Source organism: Acipenser ruthenus, chromosome 9, assembly GCF_902713425.1.
Source record: "Acipenser ruthenus chromosome 9, fAciRut3.2 maternal haplotype, whole genome shotgun sequence".
Taxonomy (NCBI): domain Eukaryota; kingdom Metazoa; phylum Chordata; class Actinopteri; order Acipenseriformes; family Acipenseridae; genus Acipenser; species Acipenser ruthenus.
In genome coordinates this window covers 17,073,148-17,091,198 of record NC_081197.1, presented here as the reverse complement: position 1 = coordinate 17,091,198, position 18,051 = coordinate 17,073,148, and the positions used below count along the sequence as shown (strand labels likewise).

General features: G+C 37.0%; 1 protein-coding gene across 2 annotated transcripts in view; it reads right to left on the bottom strand.

Moving 5' to 3' along the window:
- LOC117405912 (fibronectin type-III domain-containing protein 3A) overlaps positions 1-18,051 on the bottom strand; it is a 104,200-nt gene that overhangs the window by 9,546 nt on the left and 76,603 nt on the right. For both annotated transcript variants that reach the window (XM_034922916.2, XM_034009423.3), the window contains 12 exons: positions 17,214-17,300; positions 15,968-16,106; positions 15,368-15,436; positions 14,499-14,617; positions 13,361-13,466; positions 13,051-13,226; positions 10,905-11,018; positions 9,713-9,862; positions 7,485-7,768; positions 6,592-6,804; positions 5,684-5,850; positions 3,445-3,569 (listed from right to left, as the gene is read on the bottom strand). In XM_034922916.2, the coding sequence (XP_034778807.2) occupies positions 3,445-3,569; positions 5,684-5,850; positions 6,592-6,804; positions 7,485-7,768; positions 9,713-9,862; positions 10,905-11,018; positions 13,051-13,226; positions 13,361-13,466; positions 14,499-14,617; positions 15,368-15,436; positions 15,968-16,106; positions 17,214-17,300 (1,749 nt within the window). The remainder of the gene's footprint in view (positions 1-3,444; positions 3,570-5,683; positions 5,851-6,591; positions 6,805-7,484; positions 7,769-9,712; positions 9,863-10,904; positions 11,019-13,050; positions 13,227-13,360; positions 13,467-14,498; positions 14,618-15,367; positions 15,437-15,967; positions 16,107-17,213; positions 17,301-18,051) is intronic.

The following is an 18,051-nucleotide window of genomic DNA, read 5'->3' as shown; positions in this document are numbered from 1 at the left end:
TTATTATCTCCAACTGAAACAGAGCAGGCAACCAACTTGAAATACCAAACACTAAACTTATCAGAATGTATGCTTAAACACCCTTTTAATTTGACCCCATAATTAATTAACCCTTTCCCACTTTTGCTGTAAAGTTAGAACTATTAAATCAGGGATGGTCAATTTCATATGCTTAACAGTGCAAGACACAAATACATTATTTTGTGCCAATTAACAAAACAGTGCTAGATTATACACATTAAAGAGGTTACTATTTAGCCTAAGATAATATAAAACAGCTGAACTCACCTGCTCAATCATAGTCTAAACTACTTGCCTGCGTAGTTCTGTTTACAGTTCAGCTCACTTAATTGTGGAAAACTCTAGCTGTAGTCTGAGACGGAAAGTGTTCAGAAGAACCCAATCCAACTTAAGTGCATTTTTGTCCTCTTGACACTTAATGTATTTTCCTGATACATCTTATTTTGAAAATAAAACAAGTAAGTTGCCAAGTAACTAGGTAGCTTTTTTTTGTGGTTCTGAATACCCTAAATCCTTTTATGTCTACTTCCTAGAGATAGAATGCCTTCCACTTGGCTAGTCTATATTTGCCTGTCCCCATTGAATCTACAGTTCATTATAAAATTAAATTACTAAGGGGTTTGGCCACAATAAAATGATAACAATGAAAAAAAAAAATAGAATTGGCTCATAAAAGTGTAAAAACACACTATTTTAAATCAGATTTTGCCCAAAATCTAAACAGCACACCAAGACAAAATCACCAACAAATTACCCAAGGGTGTATGTCATTTCTTGTATATTTATGGTTTTACAACAAATAGTTCCAACTCAATTGCTGCATTGTAAAATATGGGGTCGACATGAGCTATCAATTATAAAACCCATTTACGAGGAATGCTTAATTATATTTATAATCTCATTGTTTAAACATATTCAGGGTGACAAAAATGAATGTAGCATGAAGAAGCAATTGCTACTTTGCTAATGTACATTCATGAACAATATTTCAGAACTGGCACAAAGCGATCTTGAATGATGAGTTGGATGGGATAACAGCCTTAACTTGTGGAAAATAAATGTGTTGCGATAGATGTCTGAGCATAATTTCATTTTCTGTCAGTGCAAATAGAAAAGAAGAAGCAATACAAAAAAAAGAGCAAACGGCAGTAAATAATTACATGACAGCTTTCATGTTTTAACAAGACCCTTTAGGTCCCATAAATGAATTGAACCTTTTGAAATATCTACAAGGGGTGTTCAGAATTGTCAAAGCCTGACATTGGAACTGACCAGCCAGGACAAACTTGCCTTCATTTATTTTCTACTTCACTTAAATGCACTTGACCACCACTTGTTACATGCTGCTCTTTTTTTTTTTTTTTTAATAAATTTATGCCAATTATTTTTATTATTTTCTCCCAATTTGGAATCGCCAATTATTTTATTATACTCAGCTCACCGCTACCACCCCTGCGCTGACTCCGAAGCGTGTGCCGTCAGCCAACCGCTTTTTTTCACACTGCGGACTCACCATGCAGCCACCCAAGAGCTACAGCGTCGGAGGACAACGCAGCTCTCAGGCAGCTTACGGGCAAGCCTGCAGGCGCCCAGCCAGACTACAGGGGTTGCTGGTGCGCGGTGAGATGAGGACACCCTGGCCGACCTAACCCTCCCTCCCCCTGGGCGGCACTCGGCCAATTGAGCGCCGCCCCCTGGAAGCTCCCGTCCTCACATGCTGCTCTTTGACACTGTTACTTAGTTACGGCATCAGATTTAATTTCAGTGCCGTATACAAGTCCTAAAATCACAGGCTGTCAGAAACATCAAATACGCTTTATTTTGAGAAAGTGGGAATTATCAAGTTCTTGAACTGATGGATTTATTTTATTCACATGTTCTGAAGATCATTCCATCTGTATTGTAATAAAACTTACAGAATTACATTTTGGCTGTTTTCTGTTTACATATAGACATTCAGTAAAACAAAACAAAAAATGGTTAGAAAATTAGACAAATATTTTAGCTCTTCTTAAATAGTATGTATATTGTTAGTAACAATACTATTGAAACATTTTTCAATGGCAAGCAATGAGCTTGGTCAAAAAATGTAGAGTTCAATGTAGCAATGGGAAATACATTCTGAACAATATGAAATCTAAAACAGCAATTCTCTCCTACTTCATATAAACTTCAAGTTATTTTTAGTATTAATGTAATTTCAAATTACCTCACTCTACTTCTAGTAAAACACACAATCTGTGAATTTCAGGTGTATTTTTGACAATGTCCCGAGTTCTATACATGTCTCTCATAAAGGCAATGGGTGCTCCACACCTAAGTTCTGGAATCCTCATCCAAGGACAATTTCTACCATACTTGCTCTGTCTAGCGTATTCTTAGTGTTACTGTCTTGAAGCAAACTGACCGAACCAGCATGTTCTAAAAAGGATTTATAACCAGACCTCTATTTGTGAAGAGGCTGTCTTTTATATATAGCCCTTTATGTATTGTATCACATAGTATTTAGGTATTATGAAAGTGGAGGATAACATTAATTTTGCCTCTTCTCTACTGATCAAAACACAGTTGGTACAGTACATCAAAATCAAGGAATCAGGGATTCACAACATGCCTGTGACAGAAAGAGTTTCAACTAAAGTATACAGAACATGCATTGTTGTAGCTGTGTGCTCATGGTAGAACAAGGAATCAAAATAATGTTTTTATTTTATTACTATTTTATTAATAATTTCTTGGCCAAAAAAACTGTTCATTGGGAACATAAATCCATTCAAACTTACTAATCCAAAGACACATCTGCCAGCTGGCTAAAAATACTTTGAAATACTAATTAACTTTCTTTAAACATTTGCCCTTGTGTAAATATTTTGACCATGCTAGCGTTTTATCTAATCATTCACAGGCATCATAACATTAAACAAAAAGCCCTTGAACCATTAATCATCTGATAGAGGATGGACGGAAAGTACAGGCTAATTTTGTTTAATTTGTCCTCACCTCGGGACATGAAAAACACACCAAACTGAAATCCAACCAGCAAGGTGCAAGGTGACATGACATTGTTTATGCCTCATTACACAGCTATCCATCGAAATAGTTGCTACACATTAGAAGCGACCAAATGATCAACTCGTGCATCAGAAGCAGTAAAGTGCAGTAGCAGCCTAGGTGCTAGCAAGTTATTCTAATAAACTATTGCAGACTGTCACTAAAAGAAAAGGGTTGTGATAGTTGTGTTTTAACCACAGAATCATGTTGTTACACTTGTCTACCTGAACGATAAGTAATAGTGGTATCCTGTACTTGAGCCTCTTATTGTTTCTGCACTTTTGGAAAGGACGTAACGTGACACATACAGTATACCAGCCGTGACTAATACACAATAAAACAATGAGGAATGACAGTAGAAGGATAGAATACCTGTTTGAACTCTGAATTCCCAATCATGGACTGAAGGCTGTAAATAACCGGGTCACCTTTCATGGGTTGTAATGCCTCCCAAGTGACCTCACAGGTGTGGTCATCAAGCCGTTCTATTCTTGGTGCTGGGGAGGCGAGAGCAGAAGGAGATTAGCCGTTTGTTGTTACAAAGGAGATTAGCCGTTTTCCAGACCAAATTAATTATAACAACAATGATAAACTATGCAGGAACACATTATATATATTAGGGGTTTCTGGGCTTTGAACAATTAAAGAAATCTTGATAAATGGCAGAGGGTACTTCTAACCTTGTCAAAGAGCAACTGGAAGGCGACCCAATATTTCACAATATCTCAGAATGAAGAAAAAAAGACTGCAACAAGTTTATCGTATCATCTTAGGTCACAAGTAAGATGATTTTTCTTTCTATTCAATGTACTTCTTTCAAACAGTATCAGAAAAATTAAACAGTTACATTGTACTTCAGCTAGCTAAAATAAAATAGCGCCCAATAACTTACATTTCTCTTCAGCTAACCTAAATAAAATAACACTCAGTAAGTTAACTTTGTTAGTCTGAAACTCTTTTAGACATGGCATTTGGCTGAAGGAAATGCAAACGGTAGTACAGCTCAAAAGAAAATGGCAGATTATGTCACTAAATGTAATTACCTGTAATTGTCTTTCAATACAATTCATATCACTAGCAAACAGGTGTGATCACTAGATCGTTAATCAGATTATTACATCGATAAACAGAAAATATTAAGATTAAAACCCCAACATAAACCCCTTTCACACTGGCGCGCCTACCACGGGTCCCAGCCCGGGTTCTGGCTACCCGGGTCACAATCCTGCGTAGTGTGAAACCACGTACCTGGGTCGGCAGTGCTTTGACCCAGGTCGAGGGAGACAAAATGCATGGTGGGTATTTATAAGTGGACAAAGTAACAAACAGCCATGCCTGCGTGAAGGTTTCACTTCTGCAAGGAACATTTCTATTTAGCCATATTTATGTTGACTGAGACACACCTTGAGCCAGATTGAAGCAGGGATGAAGAAACATTTGCTCTAATCGACATTTGGATCGACAATTCAATCCAGAGAAGCTATGGTGGAAGCGTCTGTAACAAGCTGCTTCCAGGGCATTGTGCACGCGCATTGTGTACTTGCTTCTGTCAACCAGGTCGAGCCTGCTTCTTGCATTTAGTAAACTTCAAATCAATGTTTTATATCTCAAAAAACAAAATACACTACTTCTAGTAATTTAACAAATGATCTTTATCAAAAAAAAAACAAACAAACTTATTTCATTTAAAGTATTTGTTCATGGCAAAGTATTGGCACCCCTGCATTAGTATTTTGTGCATCCTCTTGTTGCTTTTATTATGGCTTTTAGATGTTTATGATAATTCTTAACCAGTATGAAACAACTTGTTGGTGAAATCTGGGCCCATTCTGCCCAACATATTTTCTTCCGCTCAGACAGATTGGATAGACAATGCTCAGATGTCCAAAGCATTTCTATTGGATTGAGATCTGGTGATTATAAAGGCCACTTTGATCTCAGTTTTATCAAGAACTCCAGGGTTGACTTAGCCGTATGCTTTAGGTTGCTGTCGTATTTGAAGTTGCCAATCAGCCTACTAGGAGATGGTATCATTGTACTTTGTAGAATGTTTTGATAAATGGCTGCATTCATTCAATCTTTAGATCACATGAATGCCTCCAGTCCCTGCACTGCCAACACAGAATCATGATCAAACCAACTTCATATTTAACTGCAGATACAAGGTTTTCTTCATTGAAGACTTTCCCCTTTATTCTCCAAACAGACTCATGCATAAATGTTTGAGTACCAAATACCAACACTGTAAACATCCATTTGTAATATTACTGTACATGCTGTTAAAAGCCTTTTGCTATATAAGATTTATGACACCGGACGTATTTCAAATCCAATATTTATTTATTTTAAATGTGCAGTTAATATTAGGATCTATTTTCCTACCATTAATTAGCTGTTCTCTACCCCCCCCCCCCCCCCACCCCTCATCAGTGCTTGTACAATATTGCAAGCTCTTTGAACAGCAAGGCAATTAAGGCTTTGTTTTAAATTACATTGAGGAGGGACACCCCACAGTGCCATGATGTTTTTGAAACAATAACAACTACATGTATAAAGAATGACTGCTGACTTCTCCATCTTAATGGGAAAAAGGACAAAAAAAGTACACTACCTTTGAGAGGAGCAGGCGGGGATTTGGGAGTCGTGAAAGGGTAAACATCAGAAAAGGGCCCTTCCCCGGCTTCATTGAAGGCCTGAATGCGGAATGTGTAGGTGGTTGATTCATTGAGCCTCTGTACCTTGTGTGTGTGGCATGGTCCTCTGTACAAGGACACAAACCTGAGGGAAAAGAAACAAAATAAAAAGCAGACTTTTTTTTTTTTTTTTTTAAATAAACACCGTTTCAATCCGCACCATGAAACCGTGTGGTGGATTTCACCTGAAATCAAAATGGGGCTGCTGTCAGTTCCAACAACTCAATTTGCAAACAGATGTTAAAACAAAGGTTGTTGGGTCATTTCCTCAAGTTCTATTGCTACAGTATATAAAATATAAAAAGTACAGCTATGGCCAAAAGCTTTGCATCACCCTATGAACCAATTTAGCTTCATAAAGTCGAATAAAACCTGCTGAAATTATGTTAACATATTGAATTAAATACCGCTTTGCAGTTTTTCAATATACTTAATGAAATAATGTGACAATCTAACATGAAATACTGTACTATTATTATGGCTTCTGGTAGACTTTGAGATATCATTTTGTAGTTTCTCTGATTACATTAAATAAATAAAATATCTAAATTATGTTCATATGTTTTTGTTTTTTTTCTTAATGTCTAGGTGATGCTAAACTTTTGGCCATAGCTGTACACACAAAAAAAATAAAAAATAAAATAAAATAAAAATAAAAAAAGAATTTGTAAACCCAATCTTCTTAAAGGCCTTCTTCAATAAAATGGAATACCATAAATTAATTAGCAAATGTACAGATTTTAATTTGGTGATTTTTTTACATTTATTTGTTTTTCAGTTATAATTTCCAGATCATTTACAGTTGCGTTTCTGTTGAGGCCCTTACCTTCCACTCCTGTCCTCCATTTGAAGGTGATACTGAATGGAGTCTGTTTGCAGTGTTTTAGCAGTGCCCTCTCCCCACTTGAGCTTCAGGTTCTGATGACTCAAGGCAGTGCACTCGAGGCACGGGGGCTCAGGAGGAAGGGGCTTGGTTTTCAACTTGATAGTGTGGCTGAATGGGCCTGCGCCAATGCTGTTCAGGGCCTGAATTCGTATTCTAGAAGAAAGGAAGCATTGCATATTACAGTAGTTACGACTGCAGTTTACATAGCTTACCAGTTTGTGCTCTGTGTAGCATAAAGAACATGTAGAATTGCTGACAAAGGACAGCCTGTTAATCCAGCCTCTTTATCAATACATTATACACAAAATGCTGCTGCTTTTTTTTTTACTATCCCCTTACCTTTTATGATGCTGGCAATCGTTCTGAGTTGTTATAATTGCAATTACTCAAATGCTGCTTTTGTGTCTGTCAAGTCACCTGAGTTTAATGTGCATATGCCTCTAACAGACTAGATCAGCCAGTGTCTTTCTAGACATGAGAGAGTGTGTTATTAGGTGATCTGCCACTCTGGTTCCAGCTGCCTTTGGTTTTGCTGGCAATTCACAGCTGCATACTAGCTGGTGTTGGCACTTAATACTGGAAGCAATAATCAAACTCAAAATCAAAGCGTCTTAACTAAGACTTCTCAAAAAATAAAAAAAAACCACAGTATTTGAGGATGGTAATTGCAATTCGAACCACAGATTGAAATATTCTCACAGGAACAGGTAAAATGTGCTACCCAATATATAGACCTCACAGCAAAAACAGTTTAACTTGTAATATTCATGAAGGCATTTGCCAAAACTTAGTTAATGCTTCTCACTGCATGTGCGCAACAGATGCCCTCTTACCTGTAAGTTGCATCTGGCTGCAGGTTTTCTATAATGTGGTTTGTGGTTCTCGCCACTGTAATGGGCTGCCTGTCTCCAAAATCTATGCTGTAGGAAGTAATTTCTGAGCCATGGTCACAAGGCTCTTCCCACTGCAGGGCCAGGCATGTGGATGGGGAGTAGTGTGGAACGTCTACCTCGCTCTCGTCTCTGACGCGAAGACAACTCACTGCAGCCGGGACCGAGGACGGAGTCACGCACAAAACCACTTCACTGAACGGACCGGCTCCGGCAACATTTACTGCCTACAGAGTTCAAATTCAGAAAAAAGCAAGAGATTTTTAAAAGCGAACACATTCATACAAAGTGTTATAACAAACAGACACATTTCTCTACGAGACTTGGACATTTATTTAGTTTTACAAATGAGTAGACATGATGCTAATTTAGCATTGGTATAAATGCTCCAATCTGGAATGGATTAATGGAATATTTACCCATTGATGATAGATATGAATTCCATCAACTATAATTGTTTAGAACAATCTGACATTGTCCGATATCGGTATTGCACAGAAAAATGCATTTAATTTTCTGCCACACAAATGCTTCCCTTCAGCACTACTGCGATTAAACAGTTTATTAAACTTTTAATCTATTTATCAGATTTGCAAATTCTCTAAAAGCCCTTGTTATTGGTGTAAGGATGCAAGTCAGTTATGATCGGTTCGGTTTTTAATCAACTCTTTCAGCTGTTTGACGTCCAATCGGTTTTCTGTAAAACCGAAATGAAATTTTAACTGTGACAAACAATCTCAATACAGTGATATTGCAGCACTCACACCAATGTATTATACAACTAGACACAATGCAGAAAGAGTAAAATCAAATGTCTTTATTTATTATTTTCACCGTGGTTGGTTGCAAGTGGCAAATCACGTCTAAGTACTGTAGAACAGCAGCTCATGTGATAGGGAAGCAGTAAGGCAAGACAGGGTGTATGATATACTCCAATATCACCACGGGTGTGGTGCAGGTCACAAGGTGAAGCCGAGTGGCTTTAACCGCCCGGGGCGTGGTGAGATTAGAGTATATCACACACCCTGAAGTGCCTTATTGCACTAATAAAATGGGTTAACTTACTAAATTGGAAAAAAAAAGAAATTTACAAAAAAAAGTCATTTTTATCCGCCTAAAACTGAGCTAAGAAAAAAAATAGTTCCATATACAGTAACTTAAATAAAAAGCATTACTTAAAAAAAAACAAAAAACATTTATCGATGTTGAATTGAACATTGAAATTGAAAGTGTAGTATATCTTCATTTTACTTATTTTAAAGTAAAATAATACTATCCATTTTCATCATGACACGGCACAAATGAATCTGCCTTTAATCACGCAGATCCTTCTTCACAAAATCTGAGACAGTATCAGGTGACACTGCTGTTTTTTCTAACGTTCTTTGTTACTCGGGGACGTGACAGAAGGTATCCATATCAGGTTAGCGTTACCGCTTCACAGTGGCGAGAAAGACGTTTGCATTATAGAATACCTGGTCACTTATCAAACTAACTTTGAGGTTTATGGCTGGACAACATGGACAACTACTGGGCCAGTGTTAAAAAAAACAACATTTAAAACAATGCAGGGCACAGCAGAAGAGATTATACCATCGTGCCTGGACGAACGTATGTGAAGAGAAAGATATGGCAGAATTTTTGAGCACAAGGAGGTTAAGTGACTTGCTCATGGTCACACAATGAGTCAGTGGCTGAGGTGGGATTTGAACCGGGGACCTCCTGGTTACAAGCCCTTTTCTTTAACCACTGGACCACACAGCCTCCTGTAACCAGGAGGTCCCCGACTAATGTGTCGAAACGCAATGTTCTACGCTTTTTAAAACAAATGGATATCAATAAAGATTGGTTTTAATGACATGCCGAGCATTTTACCTTATTGAACTGTTCAAAATTTAAAGGATATACAGGAGTGTGCTGCCATACCGGTTTCTGTTACTTGTATCACAGACAATCATATTTAATTTAATTATATATATATATATATATATATAGATATACATACATACATACATACATACATACATACATACATATACATATACATATATATACATACATACATACATACATACATACATACATACATATACATATACATATATATACACACACACACACACGTACACAAAAGCACAAAATCACATATCCCCCAAAGTATTCTTACTTACCTGTACTCTACAGAAGTAAGTGGTAGCTGGTAAGAGCCCTTTCATTTCATGTGTTAAACCAGGTCCGCAGTAGCAGAGTTGTATGCAGCCTTCTGCTGCTCCCCATTCTAACCGATACTCAGTAACATTAGCTCCATTTCCAGCCGGGGTCTATTTTGAACATGAAGAACTGAATCATAGGAACTGAAAGTATGTCTATTAGAATGCTGTACAGAGGCTAAACATGGCATGCATATTCATAAACCTGTTCCTGCCCCCTGAACCTGTGCTGGGGCGAGCAGGCAGGATCCTGACAAAGACGATGGACAGATGAACCAGTTAAAATAATTTGTGACCAGGGATACAGTATGTTAATAAAATATCAAAACAAATTCAAGATTATGTTGAAAAAGATATTGCAGGAATACATACAACAGAGCATAATGTCAGGCAAATTAATTAATTATGTTTTAAACCCTACAGCCTGTTTAGTGACACTTTAATAGAGAGTAGATTGGACTGGCAGATCTTAATTAGGAGTTACAGGTAATATACCTGACACCACATACAGTATACTCCTATGAGCAGAATGGAAAGCAAGTGTAAGGTTCAGGTGGTGTTATTACACCAATATACAGGAACAAGAAGTGAACATACAATGTTGCAGCAGGATAAAAACATTTTAAAAGAGTGAAAAACAAAAACATCAACACCTAAACTGTGTTTGGAAATGAATAAAAGACACAAATGTTTTTAATGACTCATTTTAGCTTAAGCTGCACTCCCTTTGAGTAGGCCGCAATAGCATCCTTACAAATGTAAAATTGACCTCACCTGATTTCAATGTGTCTACTGGCTTTGTTATTACCATGCTTATGATTTCATAGAGAAATTGATAGGATTGAACGTCAATTTGTTGACTTTTTTTGGTGGACATACGTAATCTTCTAAAGGCGATATTTGCAACAAGTTGCTATGATTGCTATATAATTCTGTGTGATGCTAAACCAAATCAGAGCAGAGTTTTCTTTTGTCTCCCAAGAAAACTGAATTCACAGAACAGAAACCACAAAACATCTTCAAAAAGGGTAACCACCCACGATCATAGAGCAATAAAAAAAGTTACTGGTATCCATTTTTATTGGGAAATATAAAATATATACAGAAAATCCTCTTGATTCAGATGCGTTATAGAAAATAAAACATAACTCACCTCCCAGCTGACTATTGCATATGTAGGGGACCGACAAGCAACATGGGGTGGTTCGCATTGATGTGGTACACCAGGAGCTGTAGTGATTTCACATTTCTCAGAGTATGGTCCATACTAAATGGAAGGAAGAAGATTACTTTGATTATTTGTGCATGAGGAAAGTGCTGCATTTCAGCTTTATCGAGTTCTTCTTTTGTTCAACATTTCATTGTAATTGCAAATGACAGAATCAGGGATTGATTTATTCCAGGATGATAAATATTTTAGAATCTTCGGATAAGATGGCTAACTAGAAATGGGAGTTTTGTTCACGCTACAAGGCAGACGTTTTCAAACTGGGCGGCTCGCCCACCTAGGGGGGCGTGACAAGGTTATCAGGACTGGCAAGACCCGACTGGTAAATATTTGTTCCTGACTTCTTGGTGATTGTAAAACAAAGATAAGCCACAAGATGTTTTCAACACAAAGGACAGAGGAGGTTCAAAATCGAAGGAAGCAGCGCTACACCTGCCAAAACATGCTTCGTACGCTGTCTCCTACCAAACTAAATAGCAAGAAGTGGAAAACCTCATACAACTGGTGAAGATCTTGTGCTGCCTGCAGCGACTGACATGGCATTGATACTATGGAAAGGAAAGTTTCTGATCAGTCAAGTCTCATTCCACTATCTGACAACGCAGTTAGCCACAAAATTGCTGATATGCAGAAGACATTGAGGAGCAGCTTGTTGAAGCAGTAAGGCAAAGCCCCCTTTTCGCTCTACAAATCTACAAAAGTACTGACAGCACCAATGACATCCAAAAAATGTTTTATGTTTGATACATCAGCTCATTGTATGTGTTTGATGAACTCTCACTCCCCACTTCACCAACACTTAATCAACTAACGCCTTCAAGTTTTACTGGGCTATTTGGCTGACATATTTGACAAGCTCAATGAACTTAACCTTTCTTTGCAATGTAAGAACTGTAACATTTTTATTGCACAGGAAAAAGCACAGCTTTTCCAAAAATGTTTGCCTTGGAGTAGCTGTGTGATGCAAGACGATGTAACTATCTTCCCAACACTGCCTTCTGTCATTATGGATTTGGGAATGTCAGACCTGGAAGTTAAAAGATGTGATAGTGGAGCATTTGTCTCAGATTTGCACGTAATTCAGAGGATATTTTCCCGAAAGTGAGGCAAATGATGCAGGATTTTTCCTGGGTTCGAAATCTGTTTTCAGAGAACTTTGTAGCAAAAGCCAAGATTGCTGTGAGTCAAAGAGAATTTGATGATGTTGCTGGCGATTCTGTTTTGAGAGATCATTTCAAAGTTATACCTGTTGATCAGTTCTGGCTCACAATTCTAAAAGAGTTCACTGAATTGTCACAAACAGCTGTGGAAATACTTGTTCACTTTGCCTCAACATATCTCTGTGAAACAGGGTTTTCTTTGCTTATTTAAAAGAGACAGATCTGAGGTTGAAACTCTCCGAAATCAAGCTGAGAAACCTGTGCGCTAGCAAGCAGGCTTATCCTACTCACATTGGTGTTCTTTCATATTCAAGATTATTACATATTTAAATAGTGGTACTGTGCTATGTTGCATTCTGTCTTAAGAAAAATATGATTTTCCCAGCATGTAACATTTTTCTTAATACTGTACTGTTTATTAGAAGGGGGAAGTGCACATATGTATTATTTGGTATTGTCTGTTGTGTTGTTATTATTTGTATGTATGTATGTATGTATGTATGTATGTATGTATGTATGTATGTATCTGTGCACAGGTGTTTTAAGTTGGCAGGGAGGGGTTAATTGCCTTCCATGCCAAATCAGTTCACGTGCAGAATGTCCCTGAGCTTGATTGAATGATTAACATGCAATCGAGCTCTGGCACAGCTGCATAAGAAAGGCAGGAACCTCTCTCTCTATATATATATGAAAAACAATTGCTATTTGCTACTCGTGCTAACTACTGGCCTAATGTTTCAGGAACCACCAGGGATTTGTTTGACCACAAGTGGTCCTCAAGAGTTTTGGAAACTCTGCATTCTCCTGTACATTCTGCTTCCATCTGTGTGTTTGAATCGTGCCAAAAAGATGCTTATCAAAACTAGCGACGAAGATGTTTCTTTTGACTGAAATATATCAACATTGCTTACCCCAGCTTTGTTGGCTGCCCGAAGCCTAAAAGAGTATGTTTTCCCTGGTAGGAGACCAATTACTGTACATTCTAGTTCAGGACCCATATAGACTTCTCTGTGCTCCTCTGCCTGAGCTGGAGACATCTCAAGACTATAGCAGGAGACGAGACATCCCCCGTCCACCTGGGGAGCTCCTGTAAACACAACATTAAAAACAAAGCCACAGAAACAGAAACATGTTATACAGTACAGGAAAATAGTCATTCTTTGACAGAAGTTTTGACTAGAACTCTCTCAGTGATCTAGAAATACAATTCACTGGACTCACCCCAACGCATCTGCAATTCTCTGGCTTTAGGTTTCCCCACAAGCCGTGGTGGCATACATTGGCCAGGTGGAACTGCTGGTGTCTGTATCAGCAAGGTTTCTGAAAGCTTTAAAGAAGGAAAAAAAAAAAATCATTGTTAAAGGCTAATGAGTAAATGATTAAACATTTTAGGGTCTGTTCAACTGGCGTAAACAGTGGATGATCTAATTATAAGATAGAGTGCTCCCTGGTATTTTACCAATCATACAGAAGGACTCACAATCATGGTTAGACTCAGAATTATAATTAGATGTGGTTTTCATGCCTTGGTACACAAAGTGCTGTTATTTAGATCCGTCACTGTTCACTTACATTTGTTATCACAGACACTTAACATAAATTGCATATTGGTAAGGTAAGTTACTGCAGCCAAGAAATAAATGTGCATAGTGTTTGTACAAACAATTGTAGCCCTATAAACAGACCTAAACTAGGCTGTAACCATTGCACTTGTTTTAAATGTAACTGCTGTTCTGTTTCTGGTCAGATTTAGACACATACTGATAAAGATTGATATGAACTAGGGAGTGCAGTTTTTTTGGACACTGGAAGGTATGGATAGAGAGAGACATAAAGCAGTTGGAGCCTTTCACCACTTTTAAATTGACAAACAAGATTAAACTAAACACTGAATAAGAAGATATTGAGCTTTTAATACGTCAGTTTCCTGCTCGGCAGCAATTATACTATTAAACATGGAGTGGTTAATTAATTGCTGCTGTGAAATTAATTAATATTATTAACAAGTACTTTTAATGAATTAAAAAGGCAATTCATTCATATTAGAAGAAGAATTTTACCCAAGAGAACTGCAACTATTAGCAGTGTTCCGTGGATTTCAATTGCTCCCCTATGGTTTTTTTCTAAAGTACTAACCAATGGTTGTACTGCAGAGTAACATTACATGCAAAAATATTTCATTATGCCGAAATTTAGGATTCAGAATGTCTCACTAAAATATGAAGCGTCAAATAAAAATAAAAAAATGGCATTTCTTTATATACATAAAATAAATAGCTTTGTGAAAATCGCTTTGTAAGAGGAAACACTGCCTTAGACAGCCTATTGAAATGCATGAGATGAGATAGCTGGACTGTACCGGGCTCTGTCCTCCTTCGCTGATGCAGTACACCCGGACTTGATAGGCACAGCCTGGGCTCAGCTGATCACACACATGCTCCAGGACAGACCCGCTGTACACCATCTCCCATTTGTTCCCTGAAAGGTTAAAGAAAACAAATGTGCTCAGCCAATGCTCATCATTATATCACAACTGGCAATTTTTTTTTTTTTTTATTAAAAAAAAAAACAAACAATGATGACCATTTTTAATGTGATTACATATTATCTAAAATAAATATGTTTTTTCCCCGCTATTGCATGATTATATTTTTCAGCTTCTTTTAAACTATACATATTTATTGATTAGGTCTAACATTTATGCCTTTTTTATTATTTCTTTTTGGCACTTTAAATATTAAATATTTCCCTCAATGATTATTGTTTCCAATAACATTTGGAAAGGGCCTGCTGTATGTTTACAACAGTCAGTCTTGCCATGGGATTCCACTATTGTTAGGACACCAGTAGTTCTCAAACCCTTGATATCCTTTGAGATCCCCTTCTTTCAATTGTATATTGTAAATATGTTCTCTAGTACTAAATACTATTATATAATCTCTGTACAGCGAGAATCGTTATTATAAGCTCCACATGCCCAAGTTTACCAGGTATTGCATAAAGCGTGAAACCAACAATTTATTTAACTGTGATCCAAGATATAAATGGGTTGAAACAGAATTCTAGTTCTTTTTTCTTTTTAAATGACAGAGGAGTGTGATTTCTTGCTACTTCTTAGTCTTATCAGAAATACCATTAGTTTACCCGAAATCATGTAACTCCATATTACGTGTGCTTACTGTATGTTAAAGGTTATTGGAAAATCAAAGGTCATTTTTTGATACATACCATTCGAGCCTTCTGACATCTCCACAATATACTTTGTGACAGTGGCTCCTCCATCCTCTTTGGGTGGTTCTGCCAAACAAAGAAAGTTATTAAATCTCAAGATGAGGAAACTTGTTTTTTGTGAATGTGAATTTTAATGTTCCAGTGGCACTAGAGAGTTCTCCATTTATCCACATAGTCGGTACTGGACATCGTCACAGGATGTAGTTCATTTTCCATGCCCATCCAATTCCTTGGGTTATTGGAGTCACTCCCAGCAGGTAATGCCTTTCAGCTGTTGGTGGTGTTTTTCATGATGTATGCTAGAAACCGTGGCGAGACCACTAGAGCTAATTTAACATTAACCAATAAAGCCACCAGATTTCAATAACTTTCAAAAACAGAACATGGCTTACTGTTTGTTTTTTATCCTGAAAAAAAGCCTGCAATATAAGAGCCTCATTTAAGTCTTCGGCTTAGTTTTTTTGCTTTAAATCTTGAAATAACCAAGATCTCCACTTTGAGTAAAGTGCTGTTTCATTGCCTACAAATCATAAAGTGGTCTGTTTTTCCAAGGGTCATTGTAACGCATTTGACTACACAGTTTCATTCTAAACTTACCCCATATAATTTTAAAATTGTTGGCATGAACCTTCCCCTTCACTGCTGGCCTGTAAGGTGCTCCAGGCCTGTCAGGACAAGTGCAAAACTCAGTGGCCTCGCTAGGATTGCTCGTCCCCTCCGAGTTGTAAGCTGCAACCTTTTGATAAAAAAAAAAAACACATGAATGTTTCAAGTCGCACATAGAATTTCACCTTAAATGTATTATAGTCTGGAGGTGCCCCACTATGCAGGTAATTTGATTTGTCAGCTGTACATACAACTTGCAAATCACATTCATTTTAGATCTAGGCTAATTAGGCACTAGATTGACGAGTCTACGTTAAATAAATGTGTTGCGGCAAAAAACCTTGCACTGGTTAACATATTGATGTAGTGTGCATATCAGGATTGAGAGAACTTTCCAGGCAAACACAAGTTAAACAAATCAAGTCATTGAGTCCAAAACGATTGTGGTTATAATTCAGACAAAGCAAACCTAACTGTGTGACCATGGAACAGGTACACACACAAATTGCCAGTAGTTGCAATACATGTTGGGTTATTACCACAAATAAAAAGATAGATTTCCAACCAATCCAAATGCAAATACATTTTCAAAATAATGAAATAAATAAATTACACATTTAAATGTTTTTGTTTCACAAATTAGTGATATTATTATAACTCACAATTTCAAAGTTTGAGTGGTTTAATTTGTCCTACATTATTTATTTATTCTTAATACACTGCTCCCTCCTAGGAGTCCATCCAATAACCCCGTCTCTCTTGTAAGCCACCAGATTCCTGCCACATAATTAAAAGGGTTCCTTGCAAAACCTATGGACGAATTCCTGTGTGAACCACATAAAACTAAACTGTCCTACTGTTGACAGAAACGTGACATATTTTAGAAAATGACAGGAATAATTATCTTTTCTGTTTTCTTCACAGATATAATTAAGTTTCTGTGATAGAAATCAGGCTGACTTGAGGAAATGTAAACAGGCAGACTACTGTCTAATGAACTTTGTTTTTAATACAGGATTAACCAGATTTATGGACCGCCTGGAACCTGTTTTTTTTTTTGCGATTCCCGTTATGCCACAATACTGGAAGAATAGCATGAATGCAGGTCCATTAGACAAGAAATAAAAGGATCTTAAAACCTACTTAGTAGTTGACATGACAAAAATACAATGTACATTTGTACATCTTGATTTTTGTTTTATAGCCAGACTTTCTTTCCAAAAGTTGTGTTTCTTACCCGAAATCTGTACTTGGTACTCCGTCTAAGATTCTTAACTGTGCAGGAGAGATCATCCCCGTTGTATTTTGGCTTAAACCCATAGCCCTAAAACACAAAAGTGTGAAGAAAAGAAAACAATTTGTAGTCAATGTACAGTACAAGATAAATAACTCCAAGCAACTCAAACTAGTCAACTGTACAAGTTGTAATATAATTAAATAACTTGTTAGTCAGGCACAGTTAATTGCAATGTAATTAATCCTGCAAACTCTGAGCAGCATTTAAGATACTCATTTTTCACAGTCTTATTACGGTTCATAATGATTAGAATGTCAGTGATCTCCATTAGAGTATAAAAAAAACTGTCCAAATAAACAGTGAAAAATGACCTATTTGAATTATAATGGAAGCTCTATTACATACATACATATATATATATATTATATATATATACAGTACTGTGCAAAAGTTTTAGGCAGGTGTGAAAAAATGCTGTAAAGTAAGAATGCTTTCAAAAATAGACATGTTAATAGATTATATTTATCAATTAACTAAATGCAAAGTGAGTGAACAGAAGAAAAATCGAAATCAAATCTATATTTGGTGTGACCACCCTTTGCCTTCAAAACAGCATCAATTCTTCTAGGTACACTTGCACAAAGTCAGGGATTTTGTAGGCATATAGTCAGGTGTATGATTAAACAATTATACCAAACAGGTGCTAATGATCATCAATTCAATATGTAGGTTGAAACACAATCATTAAATGAAACAGAAACAGCTGTGTAGGAGGAATAAAACTGGGAGAGGAACAGCCAAACTCAGCTAACAAGGTGAGGTTGCTGAAGAGAGTTTA